The sequence below is a fragment of the Muntiacus reevesi genome, chromosome 2, assembly GCF_963930625.1.
Source record: "Muntiacus reevesi chromosome 2, mMunRee1.1, whole genome shotgun sequence".
Lineage (NCBI taxonomy): Eukaryota > Metazoa > Chordata > Mammalia > Artiodactyla > Cervidae > Muntiacus > Muntiacus reevesi.
Genome location: NC_089250.1, coordinates 182,180,050 through 182,205,040, shown reverse-complemented (window position 1 = coordinate 182,205,040; position 24,991 = coordinate 182,180,050). Strand labels below are relative to the sequence as shown.

Sequence of the window (24,991 nt, the reverse complement as noted above, 5' to 3'; positions counted from 1 at the left end):
ATCCGGGGCCCGGGGGCAGGAGACGTGATCTTTCGGCAACTTTTCAACTTTTTGAACCAGGTAAGTATGTTATTTTTTTAAAAAGGAGTCTAGGACGTGAAAAGACAACGCTCTGGCCAGGGCTCAAGGACTCTGTTTTTCCTCCAAAAGTTTCCGAGAGGTGGTCGGGGACCCCCCTGGCCCCGGGCTTTGTCACCCACGACCTGTGTGGCACATGCCCATCTGGGGCCGCCTGTTCTCTGCTGACACCACAGGGCCCCCCACTTCCCTGACTGTCACCCCCTAGGCTCTGCCCCGCTTCCCGCACCCCCTGCTCCGGGTACCTGGGGAGATAGGGCATGCCCCACGTTGCTCTGCTCCCAAACCCGCGTAGCACCGGCCTGCAGCTGGGGCGGGCCAACAGGCCCAGCAGGTGGCCGCCAGTTCCTCTGCAGAGGACAGCCGCAGTCAGATGGCCAGGAAGGTGGCGTCCGCCAGATGCCGGGGAGTGGGGCCCAGCGGAGGCTGCCTGGCTGGTGTCACATGGTCCGGCTGTACTCGATGCCACCCTTGGCGGAGATGCTCGACCATGGCAGGAAGCTGCAGAGCAGGCTCTGGGCCTGGCGGTAGATCCTGTGTGGGATGGAGCAGGGGCTCAGGTTCGCTAGTGCAGAGCCCAGGTGCTGGATGTAGTCCGTGCGGCTCCGTTAAGGAAGATCCCGCCTCGCCTGCCCGCCTGCCCGCACACCCTGGGCCGCTTGGTCAGCATGGTAACCCGCAGGGCCAGCCTGCACGTAACACACCGCTTCTGTGGGTGGCCATGAGCCTGCGCAGCCTCTGCAGGGCTGGGAGCCCCATCAGATGGACGGGGCTCTGCTGTGCAAAGTAACAAAGGACCTTCTGGGTGCAGCCCCACACCCCCGGACCCCAGACTGAGGCAGCACACAACTGGGTGCCGGGGGCGGGGTCTGGCGGAGCAAGAGCTACTGTTGCCCCTACGCAGGGCCCTGGCCCTGCGATGAGGAGGGGTCTGCAGTCCTGACCCCGTGGATGCCCACAGAGAGCCCCCCAACCTTCATGTGAGCCAGGCCTGTAGGCTTCTGGGTCACCCCTGTCATTCCTGTTTATTTTCCTGTGAAATGGATAAAGCCTAGACTCATTCGTTTAACTTCTGTCTCTCACATACACACATTATTTGGGGGGCTGCTCCCTGTGACTGTTAGGAAGTCTCCTGGCCTCCATCGAATCTGTCAAGGGCCAGAGAGAATTGGCACTTGAAGAGGAAGGTTGAAGAGGAGGGTTGAGGGCAGGGAAACCCAGCTGGGTCACGCACCCACTAAGGTAGGTTTGAATCCAGAGTTCAGAACCAACAAGCAACTCTTTCTGCTTCCTGTGCTTGTTCTCTCCCCTGTTAGCATGAGAGCAGGTGTTTCTGTCTGTCTTAGTCACTGCTGTATCCACCTCGACCTAGAATAGGAGGCTCTCAGTAGATACTTGATGGATGGACCTTGGACCAGGAGGGAGAAAACCCTCCCTTCACACCAGGCTGACGTCCAGGGGGTACCTACTTTCCCAGCATCCACACCCAGACTGTCATATCCTGTCAACATGTGCTGGTCAGACTCACCCACAACACTTGGGTCTCATGAACTTGGTCTCAAGGATGCCACGTGAAGGCAACTGTGGCTTCAGTTGGCGCACAGACCCCACTAGGAAGCTACCATCCCTCACCCCCGAGAGAGAAAGGATATAGGATGGTCCAGGGAGGGTGGCCGCCGTTGATGTAGAGGACGTAGGTAAAGCCATCTTTGAGGACCCCGCGGATGGAGTAATAGTAAGGGAGATAGTGATGCTGCTTGAAGTCTCTGTTCTCGTAGAAGTTTATGGCTGTGTTGTTGGTGGTAAGGACGTGCAGGTAGATGGCTTTGCAGTGGTCCTGGGCAGTGGTTGATATGTGATCCTTTAGACTCTCAAGTAACAGGGACCCTGAAGGGTGAGAGGAAAGAGGCGGTGGGTGGAAGAGAGCGTGAGGGAAAGGCCGACCTTCCAGAACCACTCACTGCTGGAGTACCTAACATCCAACCCCCTGGTGGAGCTTGTCAGCTGAGTGTCCGGGTGTCCCGGACAAGGATGTGAGCTGGCCACGGTCCCTCCCAGGGGCTGGACTTACAGCGAAACTCAATGCCCTTTCGGCCCAGGAAAACGTGGGTGGACGGGCGTGGGTTACAAGGGAAGACCCTGACGCCCGCTGGCCGTGTGGCCATGTGAAACAGGAGTCTGGAGCTGTGCGGGGGGCAGGACCCCCAGGGTGGCGGGCATCTAATAAACCGTGGTTGGGACTATTCCTTCAATCACACTTTCTTCTCTTCCTCAAGAAAACCCTGGGGCTGGACGTGAGCTGGGGGTGGCAAGAGGCACCGTCAGAGTGGCCCGTTCTCTAATGAGGATGCTCAGGAGGGGTTGTTCATCTGACCTCACCAGGTCTGGGAAGGAGGCCACAGCAGAAAGACCCGACGAAACGTGGAAAGAAGACGGACTGAAGGCCGAGAGTGGGTGGGGCCGGCAGACTTGTCAGGGGCAGGGAATGAAGGAAGGGTGCGGGTCTGGCCCCGACAGAGGGCCAAGCGATAGAGCAAGAGAGAGACCGAGCAGTTCTTGTGAGAGTTGGCAGCGAGCAGCAGCGAGCTGGGGGGCCTTACAGGCCCCCGCTTACCTATCCCGTGCTTCCTGAACTCCTTCACCACTCCCAGGCTGAGGATGTACGCGACCTGGGTGTCCAAGGAGAAGCTGGAGGCCAGAATATCTCCGTCCTAGAGAGAGAGTCAGAGACGGCCGGGTCAGCAGTGGAGGCCCCGGGCCTGCTGCAGGACACGGCTCCCAGGCCGACTTCTAGGACATACACCTGGGAGACACCAGGGCAGGAGAACCCAGGACAGGGGACAATGGAGGGCCACCCCTCCCCACGGAAGCGAGAGGGTATGGGCCCTTCTCTCAGAAACCACTGCTAACACAGCACATGCAAAGTTGCTTCTCTTGGGGAGGGTGGGCAGGAGAGTTAGTGAAGCTGGACCAGACTAGTCACGGTGGGAGGAAGCGCCGCTCAGGGGGCCCTCAGTCCGTGTCAGCCCACGTGCCAGGAGACAAGGCGGCCCCACAGGGCGTGGGCGCTGTAACCAAAGGATCCCACACGGTCCCATGGGTTCCTGGAGTACAGTGGGAGGCAGGTGGGGGTGGCCGAGCCACCTGACACCCCACACAGCCTCTTGGTTCTGGAGAGGGACCCCCGGACTGGGAGAGTCGCCTCTAACCAGGACCAGGTTCTCATGATCTTCTGCCTCACAAAGAACCGAAGGCTCTGCTGTGTGTGAGGTCTCTCCCTCACTGGAAAGGACACTTGTGACTCGGCCTGTGTCCTGGCCCGTTCTCACCCCAGCCTCCACCTCACAGTTAACCTGGATGCAGGTGGACATGCCACCGGCCTCAGGGAGGAAGCCTCCTTCCGGCTCTTGTGACTCGAAGCCACAGGAAGCCCGTGTACCGATCACCCCCCTCCTGACTTCACCATGACGGTCGCTGTGAAGCCCACGATCAGGTCGTGCAACTTAATGCACGTTATGACTGTGTCACAAACACACAGAATGAAACCAACCACCTACAACTCTCACACGCTGTCCAGGCTCCCGGGAGGATGGGGCACAGAGCAGGCAGTGTCCAGAGGTGTCAGCCCTGGGCCATCGCTGCAGACACTCACCTCCTTGTGTATCTTGGTCCGATTCTTAATTTCAGCTACAATCATCCCCACGATGTCACCCCTGTAGGTCGCGGCGAGGGAAAAGAACTTCTTGTTGGAGGTGATATCACGATACCATGAGTCTGGGTACCTGAGGAGGAGACAAACGCAGGTGGATTGGCTGAAGGTCAGGTCCAACCACCGCTGTGCTTCAGAGAGTGGAACCATGGGGGACCCTTGGCTGCTCCATCCACCACTCAGGGTCTGCCCACCGCCCAATCTCCACCAAAGTGCATCACCCTCAGAGTTGCAACTTCTGACAGCCGTTCTGTCCAGACGGGACCGTTCACTGCTCAGTGGCATCTGAGTTTCGGGCACACAAGGGCAAGGTGTGTCCAGGGCCGCTGGGCGGCTCAACAAGAGCCCCGAGGGCAGCGGGGAACAGAGCAGCGAGGCAGTGCTGAAAAGGCAGAGTCAGCAGCAACCCAGAAGACTCGGACGGGTGGGAGTGAGGCTGGTTTCCTGAAGGGCTACGTTAGCCCGGGATTCCTTTCTTGGGACCAAGAGCAGAGGAGGGTCTCAGACCCCACTGGAGACCCAGGGAGGTGCTCTGCTTTGTAGAGGCCACTGCACCCCCACCCCCGCCAGAAAGTTCCACAGAAGCTGAGCATCACCCAGCCTCCTCTCCTGGGCCCCATCAGCCCCACCTTCTGACCAGCGTGTCAGGCTGGCACAGCAGCCAGCAGTGAGCTGCCACCACACGGCCCGAGGGGACTACAGTTCTGTCCACCGTCTTCAGAACCCGAGGCCTCCGGCCCAGCCGTCTCCAAGGAGGCAGGCAGGCTGGGCTCCTCGGAGGTGCAGAGGCTCCGGCCAGTGAGGCTCCACCTGCCCCAGGTCACCCTCAGCAGGGTCTACTCCATGGACTTGCTGGATTCCTGTCCCACGGTGGGACCGCTGGGCTGATGTTCACTTTCTAAGAAGCCACTGCTAGCCCACAGCACACCCCCATCAGGGAAGTAAGGGGTGCGCGACCAGCTTCAACAGGTCTGAGGCTGAGACTCACGGAGATGTGATGTTGGCAGGATCTTGTTTATTTTCAATTTTTAAGAGTTTGTACTATTTTTCCTCACTATGAGTGCTCTATGAGCATGTTACAGGAAAACGCAGGAAACAGAGACAAGCACAACCAGACAAAACTTGTAGTTGCTAATCATCCACCCAGAGAGCTACCAAAAACATCTGCTCCGTGGCACATTTCTCCTGTTTTTATCTTGTACATGTTTTCAAATAAAAGAGGGACTGTGGTATATTCTGGCTTCCAGTCTGCTTTTTTCACCTGCTGTCTCACACACATACACACAAAAACATATAAACCTCGAGGACAGATTTCTTTGTCCCTGGCTGGATAATATTGTATTGCTGCATGTACATCCCCTGATGTAGGGAACCAATTCCTTTCTGTTAGGACACTTAGGTTGCTTCTTGATTTCCTGAATGTCATAAGCGGCACCGCACGTAGCATCTTTGTAACTGAAGATTCTCAGCAAGGCCCTTCCCGATCTCTTTGTACAAGAACATGGTGAGGTGCAGAGAGCCCGGGGGCACCAGGGAGCAGGGCCAGGGGCCCCGAAGGGTGAGGGGGCTCTCGGTCATCAAGGCACCAACACAGCGAGCCCCCCAGCTTCAGCACTCTGCACGCAGGCCCCCACCACCCCCTCCCTAGCCCCCAGCTGCAGACCCGCTGGACTTACTCGATGGGGAACCAGTCGCCGCACAGGTGCTTCACGGTGTCTATGTCATCGTGGCAGAGGAGGCGCAGGCTGACCTCGCTGAGCGCGCTGGACGGCACCGCCTCTGTCATTCACACCTGCGGGGGAGGGGCGTCAGGAGGGCGGCGCATCCCCGCACCCTGGGAACCTCCTCCTCAGGTAATCTGCAAGGCTGGCAGGATGGGAAGGTTCACACTGGCCCCATGGGTGGAGGGCTTCTCCCCTCAGGGGCGTTCCCACACCAGGCATCACAGACACCCCACCCTGGAGAGAAGGCGTGGGAGGATGGAGACACCCAGAGGCCCCCTCCCTGCTCAGCTGGGATGCTCCTGAGCCCCGCGGAGGGCAGCTGGCCTCTGGTCTCTGTTCTCTCCCCTCTCAGCCCCACTGAGCTGCACACAGCGCCCACACCCGCCCCGCTTCCCTCACCCGCTGTTCCTCCACTGGGAGGGGACACGGCCCCGCCTCTCTGCCTGGGTCGGTGGCATCCTATGGCCCAGAGCTCAAACGGCCCCAGGCCTGGGCCAGGGGGCCCCAGAGACCTGCTGGATTTAGAGTGGCGCTTACTGGGTGGGCCGTTTCTCCACCCCCATCCAGGAGATGAAGATACATGTTCAGAGAAAGACTTCGAGAGACGCCGGAAGTTCAAGTCAGGCAGGGGTCATGAGTTCCAACGACTAAATCAGGAAGCTATGCTCAATCCAGACAAGAGGGTCAAGTGTGGGCTCTGATGAAGCACCTACACCCCCAGGACCGAGCAAGTACCAAGGAAAAGTTGAACCCTGCACCCTCTGAGATCCTGCAGCCACAGGAAACCCAGGGATGGAGGCCAGCCTGCCAGCACCTCCAGTGAAACACACAAAGCCCTCAGGACCCCGCCTAAAATGCTGGGCCTGAAGCAGATCAAGCCTCCAGGCCACCCGGTACATGGGCACCATGACATCTGACACACACAGAATGGGTGATATTCTACATGACAGCCGCCTGGTCTCCAAACACTCAACGTCATTAAAAAATCAGAAGTAGATTGAAAGAGACAAGGAGACCTACAACCAAACGTGATGTGCAAACTCCTTCCAGGAAACACGAAAAGTCAAACACTTGGGAGCAACTTAAATATGGGCTGGACGCCAGATGATGAATTTATTATGAAATGATTATGAACCTAGTACTAACTGTCTCAGACGTGGAAGGTGGAGTGCTCCTGTAGATGGTCTTAGAGATGCTCTCTCTGCTGAAATACTTCAGAGCGAGGCATCATCAGGTTTAAAACTAAATAACTCAAAATCTTTTCAACTGCTTAGGAAGCAAATGTGATAAAATGCTGTTAGCGGTTGCATCTAAGTGGCAGGTTTATACAAAACAGGAACTGACTGTTTACACATTCCGTTTTTCTATGTACTTGAAATTTTCCTTAATAAAACTTGGGGTCGGGGTGGGGGAAACGATGGTTCTGTGCAGGGGCACCATGAGGGCCCAGGCAACGCCAGAGGCCAAAGGGTGCCCAAGGCCAGAGCCCTCCTGCTGCTGGAAGCGCCATGCCCTCCTCCTCCCTGGAAGACTGGCTCCAGGAGGCTGGTCTGGGGTTTGACGAGCACAGGCCAGCCTGAGAAACGGGGTTGACAAGACTGCCTGCCCTCATCACCCTTGGCAGAGCTCCAGGTGTCTCACTGGCTGTGCCCATCAGGTTCTCGACCAAGACCTGGGGTGCTCTGAGCCCCGCAGGAGGAGCTGCAGGACAGGAGGTGCTGGCTCACCCTCCACAGTCTCTGCCTGGAGCCGGCAGGCCAAGTGCCGGCGACCAACAACCCCGGCTTCAGAGCCAGGGGTTCAGGTACCCCGCACAGCCACAGGCAGATGCGGGATACCTGGGGTGCTGGCGCCACAGGGAGCACCAGGAAGCGAGGCTTTGACCTGTGGTACCTGTGCCAGGGGCTGACTACACAGAGGCTGGGGCGGGCACCGCCCGAGGGGACAGAAATGTTTTGTATCTTGATGATGGTGGTTACATACACAAATGTAAATACACATATATTAAACTCATTGGGTTTATTCTGTTGTATGTATATTAAACTTCAATAAAGTTAGTTTTAAAACATTTTAAAGCTTGAGGAGTGACCGCAAAGGGAGAGACTGATAATAAATGAGCAATTCGCTCATCCTGGGATTTACACATTTTCACTCTAGAGCCCTTGTGACAACGCTCTTGACCAAAGGGGCAGGATTTCCTTCTTCAGCGTTCACGAAGAACACTGGCCTCTAAGACACACAGCTATTTGTGGATTCTCACATCCCTATTAAAAGTACTTGGATGTTTTCAAAGGCCGTTCTTTAGATGCCTTGATTTAAAAATAGAGACATGTCACATCTAACTAAGGGGAAATGGAGTATATTATAGTGTCTGATCTGCCCTAGCCCAATTGACAGGAGTGGAGGAGGGAGAATCCGGCACCCACATGCAAGAGAGAAAGGGATGTTCGGGGGGTCGGGGGGGTGGTCAAGACGGAGGTGGTATGGTGGGCAGTGCTGGCCCACCACTGGGGGAGAAGCCGGGAGACTGACATCTGACACCTGCGGGGACCCTGCTTGTCCACCTGGAACCTTCAGTCAGCACTAACCTCCTGTTGCTCTGTGCTGCCCTACGGGCTTAAGGGACAAGGACTCTGAAGACTCACTGGAGGACAGAGGCCGCAGGGGAAGCAGAGCAGAGCCCCGAGTCAGCCCTCTGTCCTGAGCCCGGGGGGCTGAGCCGCAGGCACACAGACCACCTTTCAGTGCGTTTCCTTACAAAGTCACAGACACACAGACCCGACGACAGCAGGGACACAGTATGAGGAGAAGACACGGTTCAGGCCTGCAGCAAGCGTCCTCCCTGGGCCTGCTGGTCTGCGTCCCGGCCTTGGCCTTCGGGGGTGGGTGAGTGCAGCATTTCTAGAAGGGACAGAAATTGGATTCTCTAAGACAATAAAGGGCCAGCCCGCTCACCTCTCCATCTGTCCTTTCTCCTTCCCTAAACCTTGTCCCCGCGGGCTGTCTGAAAGAGTCGTCTTCCTTCTGAGCTAATATGACCTCTCAGGTCCCTGTGTTGACGCCATGCAGTGGCTGGGGGTGATGCCTGATCACCTGGGCGTGTGCTCCCAGACCCCACTTGGACTGTGAGCGCCCAACCAGAAGACAAGAGTGAACTCCAACATCCCAGCGTATCCTCCACCCCACCCCCCAGCTGCCAAGTGCTGGCGGTTCAGAAGCTGGGGCCTCGGGATGGGATTGCTCTAGTTTCTACAGGGGTTTCCTGGCACCATCACAATGCCCATGGGGCAGAGCACCGCCCTGGCCTGCCCCTGCACTCCAGGCCCCTTCTCAAACAAAGCACGGGAAAGATGGGTGCATACTCGTCCACAGCAGAGTTAAAGACCACCAGGGCCCTCCAATGTGAAATTCTGCAGGCGCCAGATTTATTGGCTTGACAAACCTAACAACAGATTCCAAGCTCTTGCCTTCAAGATGGATGGCGCAAAAAAGGAAAAACAAGTCAGTGATGGACACACGGCACCACCCTGCTCATGAGTAAAATGGGCTGAAGGGCTCAGAGCAGGGAGTGAGGGAAACTGTGAATGCCCAGCTCAGCTCAGCTCCTTTGTTCAAGTGAGCAGCCATCTGGGGGTGGGGGGGAGCCGTTTCTACAGCAGCCTGGGAGCCTTTCAGAGCCTGAGAGTAGGAGGAGAAATATGAATAATTTACAGGAGACGAGACACAAACACCCAGCACTGTGGGTCCAAAGCACCTCCCTCTTACAGCCCACCACACGATGCCCCAAGGGGAGCCCACAGGCTCCTCACACACAATTTAAAAAAAAAAAAAGGCCATATCACTTCACCCGCGAACTGTTAACAGTGAGGCATTCCATTTGTGTGATATTCTAAAACTGGCTAAAGAAACTGATGGTAAGAGCAATGAGAATGTGGCTGGGGGGGACATAGGATGCCCTCGATGGGGGGGCACAGGATGACTCGCAGGGCCAGAGACAATGTTCCCATGTCCATCAGGCTCGTCATCACCTGTGCACCTCAGATCTGCTGGCTGGGCAGCGTGTGAACCAGCCCTCGACTTAAAAACAAGACAACCACCATTGGTCCGGAACAGTCCTGGGGTCAGCCCATGCTTCCCTCTGGGCCAGAGGTTCTATGACCACCGCTCCCATCGCAAAGAGAATCCATTCATCTATTTATCAAAGTTGTACTAAAAACCCAGGCCCCGCTCTAGACACTGCGATTGCAGTAAAGAGCAGAGATAGACATCTCTGATCACCGGCGGGGCTGGAGGGGGCGGGGAAGGTGTGTGTTTTCTTGCTCTTTTACCTACATACTCTCAGAAACGCTTCCTTTGCTTGAAAAATTCCGAGGCAAACAGCACATCAGTGAACACAAAGAATGCCATCCAGCAGGCTGGGCAGGGAGGGGTTAACACACCTGTGTGTGTGTGTGTGGGGGGGGGGGGGGGGGGGGTGGCGCGCCCCTCCCAAAGCCTCAGGAAAAGGCAGGGGATCCGCTTGCATCACTCGGGGTGTTTTCCTTCACTACTTGACCCGCCTCCATGAATCAAGAGTTCTGGGAGGAGAAACAGAGTCCTGATCTGTCCCACACGCGTCAGCTCACGCCCTCCCGGCCAAAACCAGGAGGGATCACTGGTTCACAGTATTTCTTACAGCAGTGGAGTCCAAGCGAAAGGCAAGGCTTCGAGGCCACATACCCGGGTGCACAGGCGCTGTCCGCCCCCCCCCCCCCCCCCCCCAGCCACGTTCGGGCCCTGGGTCCCAGCAGGGCTGTGAAGAGGGGACAGAAGTCCTCACAGGACATGTGCAGAGCGCCTGCCAGGCGGGTCGAAGCCAGCCCTCTGCAAACGGTGGCCATGACTGCCAGGGGCCAAGTTCTCTTCCAGGGACTAGTGAACGGGCGGGACCCGCACCTGAAACTCGGGCTGTCACCAGATTCTTGAGGATAAGGAGAATGAGTTCTTCCAGAGGCAGGCAGCCTCAGCACTGCCCGGGTCTGGGGCTGAAATGGACGCTGCTGGCGGCTCAGTTTGAATGGGAAAAGCACAGCCATGGGGGTCTCGGGTTCAGAAACCCCACCTGCCTCTCGCCGCTGCCCCTTCAGCAAACCAGCCCCCCCACCCCCCACCCCCAGCCCTTTCTAGCATTTCTGTGTTTTTTCCACCTGACTCTGCTGGGCTTTGTTGTTTTACATTTGACTTTTTAATCTCTGTGTCCCTGGGTTTGTATTTAAGATCGTTCAAAATCCAACAGATATTAAACGTGAAAGTGGGTGAAATTCAGTATAAATTAATACTTGATCATGTGGTTAACTTTTATAACAAAAACTTTTTTTAAAAAGAAATTCAACCTCCTCTCAGCATTTGTCTGCGGAATTAAGGCAGACGTCTGTTTTATATCACTCACTCCTGCCTCATTTGAGTTTTTTTTTTAAGCAATGAGCTTGTTTTTATTATCAGAAAAAAATAAAAAACTTCCAGGCAGTATGTGAAAATTCTGAACACATTTTTTATGTTAAATAATCTGTTCCTAATTAGTAACAACTTGGGAATTTTATAATGTCTCTTCAAATTATAAGTAGAATGGTTATCCATTTTGCCCCAAAATAGACTCTCAGTGCCAATGTTTAAGCCCTGTACCCTTGGAATAGCACAGTATTCATGCACTGATGCCAGAAATAAATATTATAAACACAGACCCACATTTGTAATGAAGCAAAGAGGAGGCAGTTGTGGGTAAGAAAATTATTTTAAAGAGTTAAAAATATTAAAAATATTTCCTGTGCAATCATTACAAAGAAAATTCAGTGGCCATATAAAAATCAATTTTGAAAATACTTAAAGGCTTCAGGACAACCATCTAAAAAAAAGGAAAAAAGGTTTAAAAAAGAACATCTCCCATTTGTTAAATGCTGTTTAAAACTTTGTTCATGGTAAAATAGGAATCAACACACAATACGAAGCAAAAACTCAAAGCCCCCTCCTCACTTCGTCCTCAGTAAAATGAAGATTAATAGATTCTTGAGTTTCCCATTAGAAAGCAAACTTTTTAAACAGGAGAGGGCTTACCAGGTACGGGGCCCAAGGGGGCTTCTGAGGTGGAGGTTTCACTGGTATATTAACAGCGTGACCAAATGTCAAGCAGAGTACTTTTCTGTAAGTTTCTGTGTATTTCCACAAAAAAGTTAAACACAGGAGGCCAGAAGAGAAGCAATACTGTAATTTGAAGCTAAGAGTAGAAAGAGCAGCAAATACCTGGCCAGCAAGACCTTCTGAATAGTTTACAACTAGAGTCACAAAGAGGCATCTAAAAAGAAACAAGTTGTTAGAAATGAGCAAACAACCAAGTGCTGCCAGAAATATGGAAACATCACTGTAGTAACACTGTCCAGATAAAAATCACTGCAGCAGCTAAGGGACAATTACCCAGAGACTATTTTAAAAAAGAAATGGCTTTCTTCTCAGTTATTTTTAAGATGGGCTCAAATTTCACTACTTTTCTGCCCCAGTACTTTGCTGCCCTATTTCAGGAATGCAGGAAACAAAACAGAGGAACACAATTTACTGTTTAATAACAAGAAGAAATAGAACTGGAAGAATTTCTTTTTTCAATGTGGTCTGTTTTCTCTGGTCTTCCTGTGGAAGCAAGCGGACAAACATTTGTTCTGAGTCCTTTTCACCAATCAGTTCCTCTTTGCGTCTTTACAAATGCGAATTTTTTTTTAATTTGGCTAGGTGGCATAAGGGATCTTAGTTCCCTGACCAGGGATCGAACCCACAGCCCCTGCACTGGAAGCCTGGAGTCTTAACCTCTGGACCGTTAGGAAAGTCCCTACAACTGTGAATATTATTGGAATGTTTAGAATGTTTATGTCTGGCATCAGTGCACAAGAGCCGGGTTACTTCACGGGGATGGACCTAAAATGTTGACACTGAGAGTCTACTAACTAGAAGAGGCATTTTCAGGTCTCTACGTGATCACACTCAGAGGTGGTTCTCGTCATCAATATTCCAAGTGTTGCGGCTGCCTGAGCGGGAAGTCAGCCTCGGTGAGGAGATGGGGAGTAGGAGAGGCCCTCAGGATGGGGCTAGGGACTGACTGGCCCTCATGTGAGCTGACGCCCTGACCATCCAAGCTCGGCTTGTGGGCACCTCGAGGTGACTGTCACATGTCAGTCAGCCTCTGCAGAGCGGCACTTGATGGAGCACTGGGTCAACTGCTGACACAGATCCCAAACCACTACGTGCAGAAAGCCCTGGCTCCCTGTTCAGATGTCCTCCCCATCACTCCAGAAGCACCAAGCAAACACTTCAGTTCAGAGCAGAGTGTCAACCCTACTTCACGTGCGGTTACTGGGTTTTCAAACACACAGGTCTCTCTTTAACCTCTCTTTAATCAGCAGTGGGCTTCAGGGAACCCTAACCTGGCCTGCCAGCCAGCCTCGATCAGAAGTCACACTAAAATGATAATATTTCAGGAAGGAGGCCTGATCCCAGAATTATCAGAGACACTTAGAAAGATTTGTTGAATGAAATTCAACCTTCGAACTTGGCCAGAAAGAGACCCAGGAGTTCCAACACCACTTTGCAGATCAGTGTTTTACTCGAAAGCGTTTTGCGTGGACGGAAGCAGGATGCAGGATCCAGATCCCAATCTTCATTTCTGCAAACGAGGAACTGAGGTGGAGAGCTAGGAGGACTCTGTGGGTTTCTTCCAGAAAGAGAAGTCAGGGGAGGAGGTGGTGGAGGCAAAGATGTGGAGAGGGAGGAACCTCCATTTAAGAGAAGACATGGCAGCTGACAAGCAGCCAGCTATCTGTTCAGGTAGGAGAGCTGTCAGCAGCAAGCAGAGACCTTGCGGCATTTTGGCAGAGATCTGCACTGCCCTAACCTCAGAGCTCTGAATACCTGTGGCTGCTGCCAGGTAAGGATGCTGGGTCCACCTAGTCTAAACACATCTCAGCTGCTAGAAGACAAACTGCTGCTAGCCAGTCCACTGAGGCTGGGACAGTCTGCGGGGCAGAGCATCAGGTGAGCAATGACGGCCCCACCCTTCTTAGTTCTAGTGTCTTCATTTCTCAAATCTCCTAACATCCAGGAATTTTCTTCCAACACAGGTGAAGCCAAGTTGCCAAGCAACATCAACAGGTCATATCTGAAGTCTGAGAGTGGGTGTGGTTAAAATAAAGATGGTGATAAAGTCACCATAAGTCACAGTGGGGAGAGGCTAAAGGTAAGACATACACACAGACCTTTTAAAATAGTGTGTGTATTTTTTATTTTGGCCTGTGAACACCACACCATGCACTGACTCTGTTACTTACAGGTTTTAACCATCTTCAGAGAAATCCAGCACTTCTGGAAACACAGTGAGATGGAACTTCAGCAACCTGCGGCCCAAAGGAGGAGTCCAGGCACACTGCTTCTCAAAGGGCCAATGTGCACTTTAATTCTGACGCACAAACTCCAACATCAGGGGAGATGAAAACCTGTCATGCCCAGTCGTGACCACTTTTTAAATGACAAGGACTTCTATTTCAGCCACCCTTGAGTTTCTTCTGGCCTTGAATCCTTTCTTCTCAAACTGAGCTTAAAGCAATTCAGGAATTTTTGCAAGAAGAGAGCATTTGTTTTGCTCCAGCCCCCTTTTAATTCAGTGCTGTCCAAGACTCCCCTTCTCTCTGCCTCACAAGCCAGTACTTTTGTCCAAAGGACTTCTGACACTTCTCTGTACATACAAAGTGCTTCACAGAATGTGGTATTGCTACTGCTGACCTCCAGTCATAACTGACTTTCCAGTTCAGGCAGTTAAGCGTTAACATTAAGTTTTCTGCCTTCTGTGCTCCAGTAAATACCTGCACCCAGCAAAGTTCTTTTCAGTTCTGACTCTCTGATTACAACCATTCCAGGTACCAAAGGGCTATCGGGCTGTTATCCTTTTCCTTCAAGAGAAACGTAACAAAATGGTATGGCTTAAGGACTGGGCAGAGTGAAACAGACCAAGGAAGCAGTCAATGGCCACGTTTATGGCAGAGTAACTCCTCCTCTCATCCCCAGACCCTGGGGTCCATCACTTCCTGAGCACACAGATATTTGTTGTTAGTGGTTCAGGAAAGGCGCTCAGCCTCCCTAAGAATCTTACCAGGGGAACAAACCCCGGAGACTACAGATTCCCTCTGTTCCGTGGGAAGTGCCCAATCGACGGGGCAGAGGTCAGAGGTGGTGCAAGGGTCTGCATGGCCAACCTTTAAACTACCCCAAAACATAAGGAATTGAGCTGTCTTAACCAAAATGTACAGCTTAAGGAGTAAGGACTGGAGACGACCGAGAGAGTCCCAGAGTTTCAAGAGTTCACGGGAGGGCAAAAAAGTCGACAAATAACTACAACCCACGCAACAAGTACCAAAGCAGCGGTGGGGCCGGGCGAGGCGGCAAATCGCTGAACTGTGAAAAGGACGGGCCCGGCACCTCCCGCGAGGCCCGGCGGGCAGCAAAGAGCAGGCTGCCCTCTGCTTCCAAATCTCCCCGCCAGCTCGTCCCGAGCCCTGGCACGAAGGCAGCCCAAGCAAAAGGATTGGGATCGCGCCCCTGGGGCGCCCCGAGCCTAGGGTCTCGGCCCCCTCCTCGCCCCAGGAAACGAGAGCTCTGTGCAACCCGAAACCCCGCGGAGATGTCTGGGCGCCGGCAGGCGGGGGCCGCGCCCCAGCCTCCCTCGAACCGACTGGTTGTCCCACGCCCCGCCAGGGCCGTCTCTGGCCCCCTGCACCCCGGCAGGACCCCGCGACTGCGCTGCCGCCCAGGGCCGGAACTTCTCCCCTGCCTCCCTTGACGGCCGGGCCCGGCACTCCGCCGCGGGCCCGGCACTCCGCCGCAGGCCCGAACTCCGGGATGCCTCACCTCGGGCGGGAGCCGGCGGCAGCGGATGGCGTTCTAGGGCTCAGTGCATCCTTGGTTCGCTGGGAGCCAGGAAGTGGGGTCGCTCAGAGCCCGCAACCAGTTATGTAACCGGCAGGGGCCGCAGCCGGGACGGAGGCGGCGGCCCGAGGCACTTCCGCCTCCCGCGCCCGGCCGGCGGCACAGGCGGAAGCCCATTGGCCGGCGGCGTCCACGTGGGGCGGCACCTCGCGACGCCGACGCCGCCATCTTAAGAGCTGGCGGGCCTCGCGCGAAACCGGACACTGGAGAGAGTGGACACAAGAGTAGCTGGGACGTCGGCAGTGGAGCAGCGGAAGCACCTCCAGGGGGCGCGTCTGCTAGAGGCTCGCGAGGCTGAGACCCGGCGGAGGGGTTGGACGGGTCGAGCCGACCCTCGGGGCCCGAGCCCGGCGGGCGTGGACGCCAGGGGCGCGGTCCGGTTGGTAGCCGGCGGGTTTGGGTTCTTGGGCTGAGCGCTGAGGCTCGCAGGCCTCCACTTCCCGGCCAGTGGTCCTGTCGTTTGGTTTGGGGCTGGAGCTTTTCCATCCGCAGCGTCCGACGGGGCTTCCACCTAGGGAAGCGTGATCGGGTGGCCAACGGCGGCTGGAGGGCAGCACCACCCGGCTCAGCGCCAGACGTCCGCGGCAGCCAGAGTCCAGTTTCTGCCGTGTAAAGGGTGGGGGCCGGGGGCAAGGGGAGGGATGTCAGTAGCCCTCAAGTTGGAGGAGGGGCTACTCAGTGGTCCCCACCCCATTTAGCACCAGGAACCGGTTTTCATGTTAGACAATTGTTCCACGGACCAGGGATGGGGGGATGGTTTTGGGGTAATTCAAGCATATTTATTATACACTTTATTGCTATTATTATTACATCAGCTCTACCTCACATCATCAAGCATTAGATTCTGCAGATTGGGGACCCCTGGTCTACATCACAAAACCTAACTCCAACTTTGTTACTAAGGGACTTGTGTTGAGCAAAATCTGATGTTAACTTTAAAGGAGAGATTTATCCTTTGCCTTCAAATACCTTTCACGGGTAATATGGCCAAAGGATGGAATAAGAAGGCTAAAAATGATCAACCCTCAAAGGACCTAATTCACACCCAAGCAAATAGACATTATGACAGATTAAAACAGTCTAAAATCACACTATCTTATAAACGTTAAATGCATATTCTTTAACATTTTGACAGTGAAAACGTACCTAAAGAGATTAGTAGAAGTCTGAAAGGTAAGTGGTGTAAATAGATCAAGAGTAGTGTAACAACGGGATATGTAAGAACCCAGCAAGTCTATTGTCTACACAGTAAGATGTTAGTGGCTGGTGGAATCTTGATTTGTGTAAAGCAGCTTATATAATATATTTTCTTTTTGTAACATTTTCTCTAAGTTCCTATTTTAAAAGTTGAAAAATTATGGACAAAATGAAAATATAAAATTTACAACTCTGTAGTTACAGTTTTAAGTACAGCAAACATCTGTTGTAAGTAAAGATGCTGTGGTAAATGTGTTTTGGTCTATTCAGGGCATTTCAATCATTCTATATATTTAGTGTCACTATTAACTTATAATCAAACTTGTTAAAAAACTTTATAATATAAAGTTTAAAATAACTATAAACTTTAATATAATCAATCTTATAAAAAAAAACTTTAGGATAGAACAATCAAGAATGAGGAGGGTATAAAATGCACACTTGTAAGTCCTACACATTTTCTAGAGATGGGCTGCAAATTTAGCTGCAGTCTTTCCAAAAATTCACTTTGAAGTGGGAACTGGTTGCAAGATCCAGCCAAGTCAGTATGTCAGAGTAACTGTCCCCTAGTATCCACTGTCTTCCTCCTCTTTTTTTTTTTTCTAATGTAGACCATTTTTTTAAAGTCTTTATTGAACTTGTTACAATATTGCTGTTTTTTTGTTTGTTTGTTTGTTTTTGTTTTTAATGATTTGGGTTTTTGGCTTGGAGGCCTGTGGGATCTTAGTTCCTCAACCAGGGACTAAACCCTTACCTTCTGCATTGGAAGGCGAAGCTTAACTACTGCACTGCCAGGGAAGTCCATCCTCTCCTTTCTTTTTAAAAAGCAACTGCTTAATCACATCCTCATGTAGTAGTAGGACAGTACCCCCTTTAGCAGGCAAAGAGCTAACAAGCTAAGCTTGTACTTCTTAGTCTCCTTTGCAGCAAGATGAAACCATATGCCAAAGTTTTTACCAGTGAACAACACTGAAAGTGATATGAGCAACTTATGTTCTCAAGCATGTCCTTAAGAGGAAATTGTTTAAATATTAATAACTGGTGATGCTAGGTGAAAAGTACATAGGTGTTTACTGCATTATTCTTTCAAATATTCAGAGGTTTGACATTTTTAAATTAAAAAGATGAGATTTTAAAAAGGAAAATTGCTAGTTTAGGGCTTTCTTGGTAGTCCAATGGTTAAGAATCCGCCTGCCAATGCGGGGGACATGGGTTTGATCCCTGCTCAGGGAAGATCCCACATGCTGGCAGGGTAACTAAGCCCACGTGCTGCAACTACTGAAGCCCGAGCACCCTAGAGCCCGTCCTCCACAACAAAAGAAGCCACTGCAATAAGAAGCTCTCATACCACAACTGGAGAGAAGCCCCACTCGCCACAACTAGAGAAAGCCTGTGTGCAGCAACGAAGACCCAGCACAGCTAAAAATAAATAAATACATTTTTTTAAAAAAGGAAAATTACTTATTTTCCTCTCCTTTCTCTTGCCTTCCATCAGGTTCCCATCAACAGAATGTGGAGGCAGTGGTAAGCCCTTTCAATTACACAGGAGAGACAAACCCTACCGAGGTTCTTGCTACTCAAAGTGCTGTCTTGTGGTCCAGCAGTATTAGCATCACCTGACATACTTAAAATGCAGGCTCAAACCTTACAAGACCACAGGCAGGAAGGGGTGTCTCCTGACTACAGGAACTGGCTCAGGGAAATCGGACTGGCACTGAGCTCAACATGGATTGGTCCTCTAAGTCTCTGCCTTCCTGGTTTCTTTTTCTCCGTTTTTGGTGTGTTTTGAGATATTTCTTCCACGTGATCTAAGAGACCACTGGCTTTAAGATGATCATTCTCTCCTTCAATTTAGTTACTGAATGTAAATTTAAAAACAAAATGTGCTTTTCAGTTCCAGATTCATTTAAAGCCATGATACACTGGGACTTCCCTAGTGGTTCAGTGGTTAAGACTTTGCCTTCGAAAATAAAGACAAAAAATAAAAAAGAAGACTCTGCCTTCCAATGCAGGGGATGAGGCTTTGATCCCTGGTCAGGGAACTAAGATCCCACATGCTGTGGGGTAACTAAGCCCGAGAGCTGCAACTACTGAGTCCACATACTCTAGAGCCCAAGCTCCACAGCAAGAGAAGCTCCTTCGCACCCCAACTAAAGAAGTCCCTGCTCAATGCCCATGCACAAGCCAAAATAAATAAATGAATAAACAAATAAATAAAACTATGATGCATTCTCTTGGATCACAACCTTCCTGATGCCCAGGAAAACAACTGGGTTTCCAAAACCAGACCTTCCAGGTAGACCTCAAAAACATTTTTTCCAGGATCCCAGAAACAGGTCATGAACAAGCCACTTCATGGCAAGCTCTACAGACAGTCAGCTTGACCAGCATCTGCTTTGCCTGAGAGGACAATGGACTACCCTTGGAGCATTCCCAGGAGAGGAGAAAGGCTCCAGGAGACTGGCTTGAGGTGAAGTGGATTACTCTGACTCATGGTTCTGATGGGTTTATTAACATTTGCATGGATCATACAGAAATCCACTGTGTTTCTTCACACTAACAATGAAAGGGAGAGTAAAATAAAAAGTGCCTTTTGAAACTGCCAAAAAAAAAAATATTTAGGAATAAACCTGACTAAGGAGGTAAAAGGCTTAGATGTTGAGAACTATAAAATAATGATAAAGGAAATTGAAGATTATTCAAATAAATGGAAAGAGATCCCATGCTCTTGGATTAGAAGAATTAATGTTAAAATGCTCAGGCTACTCAAAGCAATCTATGGATTTAATGCGATCCCTATTATTTAATTAACTGTGATATTTTTCACAAAATTAGAAAAAATCCTAAAATTTATATGGAACCATAAAAGACCCACAATTACCAAAGCAACTCTGGGGGACAAAAACAAAGCTGGAGGCATAATCCTCCCAGCAACAGTAATCAAAACAGTGTTGCATTTGCACAAAAACAGACATATGGATCAATGGAACAGAACAGAAAGCTCAGAAATAAACTACATCAGGTCAGTTCAGTCGCTCAGTCGTGTCCAACTCTTTGCGACCCCATGGACCACAGCACGCTAGGCCTCCCTGTCCATCACCAACTCCCGGCGTCCACCCAAACCCATGTCCACTGAGTCGGTGATGCCATCCAACTATCTCATCCTCTGTTGTCCCCTTCTCCTCCCGCCTTCAATCTTTCCCAGCATCAGGGTCTTTTCAAATGAGTCAGCTCTTCGCATCAGGTGGCCAAAGTATTGGAGTTTCAGCTTCAACAGTCCTTCCAATGAACACCTAGGGCTGGAAACTATGGTCAATTAATCTTCAACATGGGAGCAAGAATATACAATGCAGAAAAAAAGTCTTTTCAGCAAGTGGTGTTGGGAAAGCTGATATATCAATGAAGTTAGAACACACCTTTACACTACACACAAAGATAAACTCAAAATGGCTTAAAGACTTAAATATAAGACATAACACCACAAAACTCCTAGAGGAGATCATAGGCAAAGCATTCCCTGACATACATCGTAGCAATATTTTCTTAAGTCAATCTCCCAAGGCAATAGAGATAGAAGCAAAAATAAAAAACAAATGGGACCTAATTAAGCTTACATGTTTTTGCACAGCAAAGGAAACCATAAACAAAATGAAAAGACAACTAGGAGAAAATATTTTTAGATCATATGACTGACAAGGGCTTAATTTCAAAAAAATTTACAAACGGACTTCCCTGGTGGTCCAGTGACTAAGACTTCATGTTCCCAACGCAGGGGGCGCAGGTTCCATCCCCAGTCAGGGAACTGGATCCTGCATGCCACAACTGAAGCCCCCACGTGCCACAGCTAAGTCCAAGCACAGCCTAAAGAAATATTTTTTTTTAATATACAAACAGCTCATACAACTCAAGCCACAACTAAGTCCCAGCACAGCCTAAATAATTTTTTTAAAAATATACAAACAGCTCATACAACTCAACAACAACAAAAACAACCCAATCAAATGGGGAGAAGATCTAAACAGACATTTCTCCAAAGAAGACATACAGATGGCCAATAGGCACATGAAAAGATGCTCAACTCTGCTAATTATTAGAGAAATGCAAATCAAAACTACGAGGTACAATCTCACACAGGTCAGAATGACCCTTATTAAAAAAATCTACAAATAAAAAGCCAGAAATTGCACTTCTAGGCATATATCTAGAGAAAACTGTACTTTGACAAGATAACATTCACCCAAATGTTCGATGCAGCACTATTTACAATTGCCAGGATATGAACGCAACCTAAATGTTCATCAACAAAGGAATGGATAGAACTTCCCTAGTTGTCCAGTGGTTAAGAACTGGCCTGCCAATGCAGGGGACATGGTTTGATCCCTGGTCCGAGAAGATTCCACATTCCATGGAGCAACTAAGCCCATGTGCCACAACTACTGAGCCTGCGAGCTGCAACTCATGTGCCTGTGTGCTGCAACTACTGAGCCCATGCCAACTGGAGTCTGTGCTCTGCAACAAGAGAAGTCACTGCAATGAGAATCCCATACTCTGTGACGAAGAGCAGACCCTCATCCCTGCTTCCATAGAAAGCCTGTGCATAGGCAATGAAGACCCAGCACAACCAAAAGTAAATACAAATAAATAAAATTTAAAAACCAGAGGAATGGATAAAGAAGATGTGTACCATATATACAATGGAATATTATTCAGCCATAAAAAGGAATGAAATTGGGTCATCTGTAGAGATGTGACTGGACCTAGAGATTGTCATACAGAATGAAGTCAGTCAGAAAGAGACAAACAAATAGCATGTATTAATGTATATATATAAAATCTAGAAAAATGGCACAGGTGATCTTATTTGCAAAACAGAAATAGAGCATAGATGTAGAAAATAAATGAGCACCAAGGGGGATGAGAGGTAGGATGATTTGGGAGATTGGGATTGCCATATATACACTATTGATACTGTGTATAAAACAGATAACTAATGAGAACACTGTACAGGTCAGGGAATTCTACTTAGTGCTCTGTGGGTGACCTAACAGGAAAGAAATCCAAAAAAGAGGAGCTATATGTATATATGTATAGCTGATTCACTTTGCTGTGCAGTAGAAACTAACACAACATTGTAAAGTAACCATACTCTCATAATAATTAGAAAAGATACATGCAGCTCAATGCTCACTGCAGCACTGTTTACAATAGCCGAGACATGGAAGCAACCTAAATGTCCATCAACAGACCAACAAGGACCTACTGTATAGCACAGGAAATTATACTCAGTATTTTGTAATAACCTATATGGGTAAAGAACCTGAAAAAGAATCAATATATGTATAACTCAATCACTATGATGTATACCTGAAATTAACACATTGTAAATCAACTAAGCTTCAATACAATTTTAAGTCTTGTAAATTGTCGTTGTTCAGTCGCTAAGTTGTGTCCAACTCTTTGGACTGCAGCACACCAGGCTTCCCTGTCCTTCACTCTGGAATTTGCTCAGATTCATGTCCACTGAATCAGTGATGCTATCTAACCACATCATCCTCTGCTGCCCCCTTCTCCTTTTACCTTCAATCTTTCCAAGCATCAGGTCTTCTCAAGTAAGCCGGCTGTTCACCTTAAGCAGTCAAATAACAAATGTTGGAGAGGGTATGTAGAAAAGCAGAACCTCCTATGATGTTGGTAGGAATGTAAATTATGCAGCCACTATGCAGAACAATATGGAGGTTCCTTAGAAAACTAAAAATAGAGATGTCATATGATCCAGCAATCCTAGTCTTGGGCATATATTACCAAAAGAGAAAGGGAGTGGTGGAGGAATAAATTGAGTCTGGGATTAGCAAATACAAACTATATAAAATAGATAAACAACAAGGTCCTACTGTATACCACTGGGAAATATATTCAATAGTCTGTAATAAACCACAATGAAAAGAGAAAAATCCATAAAACAGATCTACATGGGCAAACAATCGCTCTAGGGAATTTCTGGTGGTCTAGTGACTGGAACTTGGTGATTTCTCTGGGTTCAATCCTTGGTCTGGGAACTAGGATTCCACAAGCTGGGTGGCATGGTCAAAAAACAACTACCACCACCACCACAAAAAACCAACAAAGAAGCCCCCACAATTCTCTGGATACAAGTAAGTGTAAAGAAGCAAAGACTTTATCACATTTGTATTGTAAAATAAGTGAAGGGGGAAAATTTGCATGGATCAAAGACAGTACAATCAGGAATCATGTAAGTTGCTTCCCCAAAAAAATTCCTTTGGCTGAAAAATGATGCAACTGTATACTTGGATGACAAAGGATGATACTGATTTCTGCAATTAAAACTGAGAAAGAGTCACTTAGCCTGGACTAACAGGGTCACGACAGTATATTAGGAGGATCTGATTCTCCGTTTTTCTGTCAGTGTACACTGAGACTGGGCTTACCCATCAGACTCACAGAGGAGTGAGGTTTAAACCAAATTCTGGCTTACTTTTTGATAGTTAAGAGTCACTGGAATGCTCTTACTCCTGCTCCAGACACCTCTTCTCTTAGTGCCCCTGGGAAACTAGATGATAACCAGAAACTAGGTAAGCAGGTTATAAAAGGAAGGGAAACAGTCTTTAAAAAAAAAAAAAAAAAAAATTCATTTAACCCAGAGCCCCTACTTTGGGAGTGTGGACTCTTAACCACTGGACCACCAGGGAAGTCCCTCAATACATTTTTAATTATGATAGCATTTTATGCACAACTTGGTATCACATTTTTAAACTTACATTGGAAACATTTCCCCATGCTATCAAAAACTTCTATATAGCATCTTAATTGGCTGCAATGTTTCCTCCTGCAAAAGAGGAAAAATACTTAGAAATTAGGTCATTTCCAATTTTTCTCTACTGTAATTCTTCAATGAACATCTTCATGTCTGCCCATCCATTTCCATTTTCCATTCATCTTTGTCCATTTTCAACATATCTCCATGGCACTTACTGACAGCTGTCTCCAATATCTGCTTCTTCCCTCTTTGTCACTGTAATAGAACTTGTGAGCTTTTTAGCTGGGTGTGGGCTGCCAGGGTACTACTAGCTTCCTTGCCTCCTTTGAACTAGGTGTGGTTATGTGACCTCCCAACTAAGATCTAGAGACTGGAATGTGAACAGAAGAGATAGGTACATCCTCCCAAGAAAATATATTGAGACATACTCAGAATTTTCTATGAAGGTAATATCATCCGTGTTTTCGCAAACACCTTTGTAAACTGAAAACTTCTTTGAAACTGCCCTCTGAAGAGAGATATTCTGCGCTTTTTTCACCTGGGGAAGGCAAAGCTGTATTGATATACAGGCCAAAATGTCACAAGCAATTAGTGCAGACCTGCGGAAGAAGTTCAATTTTCTAATACCAAACCCCTACACCACGGCACCCAGTGCCATTAAAGAGGAAATATGTAATGAGGCAGATCGATTGTGAAGTATTAGGTGCCCTGCAATGACCCTCGAAGCAATCGGATGGCTCTACTGCCGATTGAGGCCCGTTGTGGCTCTGAGCTCGATATGGGTTGGCTGGGCTGCATTCCCCGGGCATAATTCCCCTAGAATACTTTGGACATATCAGCAATCCCGCCTATGCCGACCTGAACTCTGCCCACGCAGATGATACCCCATTTACATTCCACCGCCTCGCAGTCCACCCAAGACACAGGTCAAGACTAGAACCCGTACTCCTGGCCACTCAGAGACCTCACCCCGGCTCGACCGAAGTTTACGACCCATGGGACAATGCCGGCTGAGCCCACACTTCACTACCGATACTCTTCGGGTACCGGATTCTCCTCATCTACTTGCTCTCCTTCTTCCCTGAAACATTACGCCCCTCCCTCCGCGGTCACGCTAACGTTCCACTTCCTCAGGTCGGTGGGTAGGGAGCGCACAGAGGAGACCCAGGTAGCGGAACCGGAAATGCTTGGGAAAACCGAGGGAAAACTATATCTCCCAGAATGCCCGGTGAGCCTCAGCTCTTCTGTTGAGGCGCCCGATTGGTGAATATTCAAAAAGGACTGCCCCCTCTGAGATCACGCTGGCCAATCATAGGGCAGAGCTGCGGAAAAGCACGAGAGTGGACAGCGTCACGCGGCTTTCCGGGCAGGTCTAGCGTCAGGGAGCGTGGGAGTTTAGTTGTGGCTAGGCTCCTGGTGAAAGGTCGGGTATGTTGAGGCCTGCCCTGAAAAAGTGCCGCAGACAGGTTCCGGAGGCTGGCTAAACTTCCGGGGACCGACCCCCGCCCCCCC

General features: G+C 49.8%; 1 protein-coding gene across 2 annotated transcripts; it reads right to left on the bottom strand.

Annotated features, from left to right (window-relative positions):
* Nucleotides 1–379: 379 nt before the first annotated feature.
* NAA60 (N-alpha-acetyltransferase 60, NatF catalytic subunit) lies at nt 380–24,574 on the bottom strand. Of its 2 annotated transcripts, XM_065924194.1 has the most exons (7): nt 24,449–24,574; nt 23,481–23,548; nt 5,464–5,579; nt 3,731–3,860; nt 2,693–2,789; nt 1,731–1,965; nt 380–675 (listed from the first exon to the last, which is right to left on the bottom strand). In XM_065924194.1, exons 3-7 carry the CDS (start codon nt 5,571–5,573, stop codon nt 519–521), a joined length of 729 nt encoding a protein of 242 aa, XP_065780266.1. In that variant the 5' UTR covers nt 5,574–5,579; nt 23,481–23,548; nt 24,449–24,574; the 3' UTR covers nt 380–518. The 2 variants fall into 2 exon arrangements, with proteins under 2 accessions (XP_065780266.1, XP_065780265.1); XM_065924193.1 differs by lacking the exons at nt 23,481–23,548; nt 24,449–24,574 and adding an exon at nt 15,430–15,601.
* Nucleotides 24,575–24,991: the final 417 nt, after the last annotated feature.

What these genes read in the sequence shown, in the direction of transcription:
- NAA60 (XM_065924194.1), bottom strand. Translation starts at nt 5,573, where the DNA reads ATGACAGAGGCGGTGCCGTCCAGCGCGCTCAGCGAGGTCAGCCTGCGC. An exon ending in GGACCAAGATACACAAGGAG is followed by an intron (nt 2,790 to 3,730) that starts GTGAGTGTCTGC and finishes CTCTCTCTCTAG; the next exon opens with GACGGAGATATTCTGGCCTC. An exon ending in GTTCAGGAAGCACGGGATAG is followed by an intron (nt 1,966 to 2,692) that starts GTAAGCGGGGGC and finishes CTCACCCTTCAG; the next exon opens with GGTCCCTGTTACTTGAGAGT.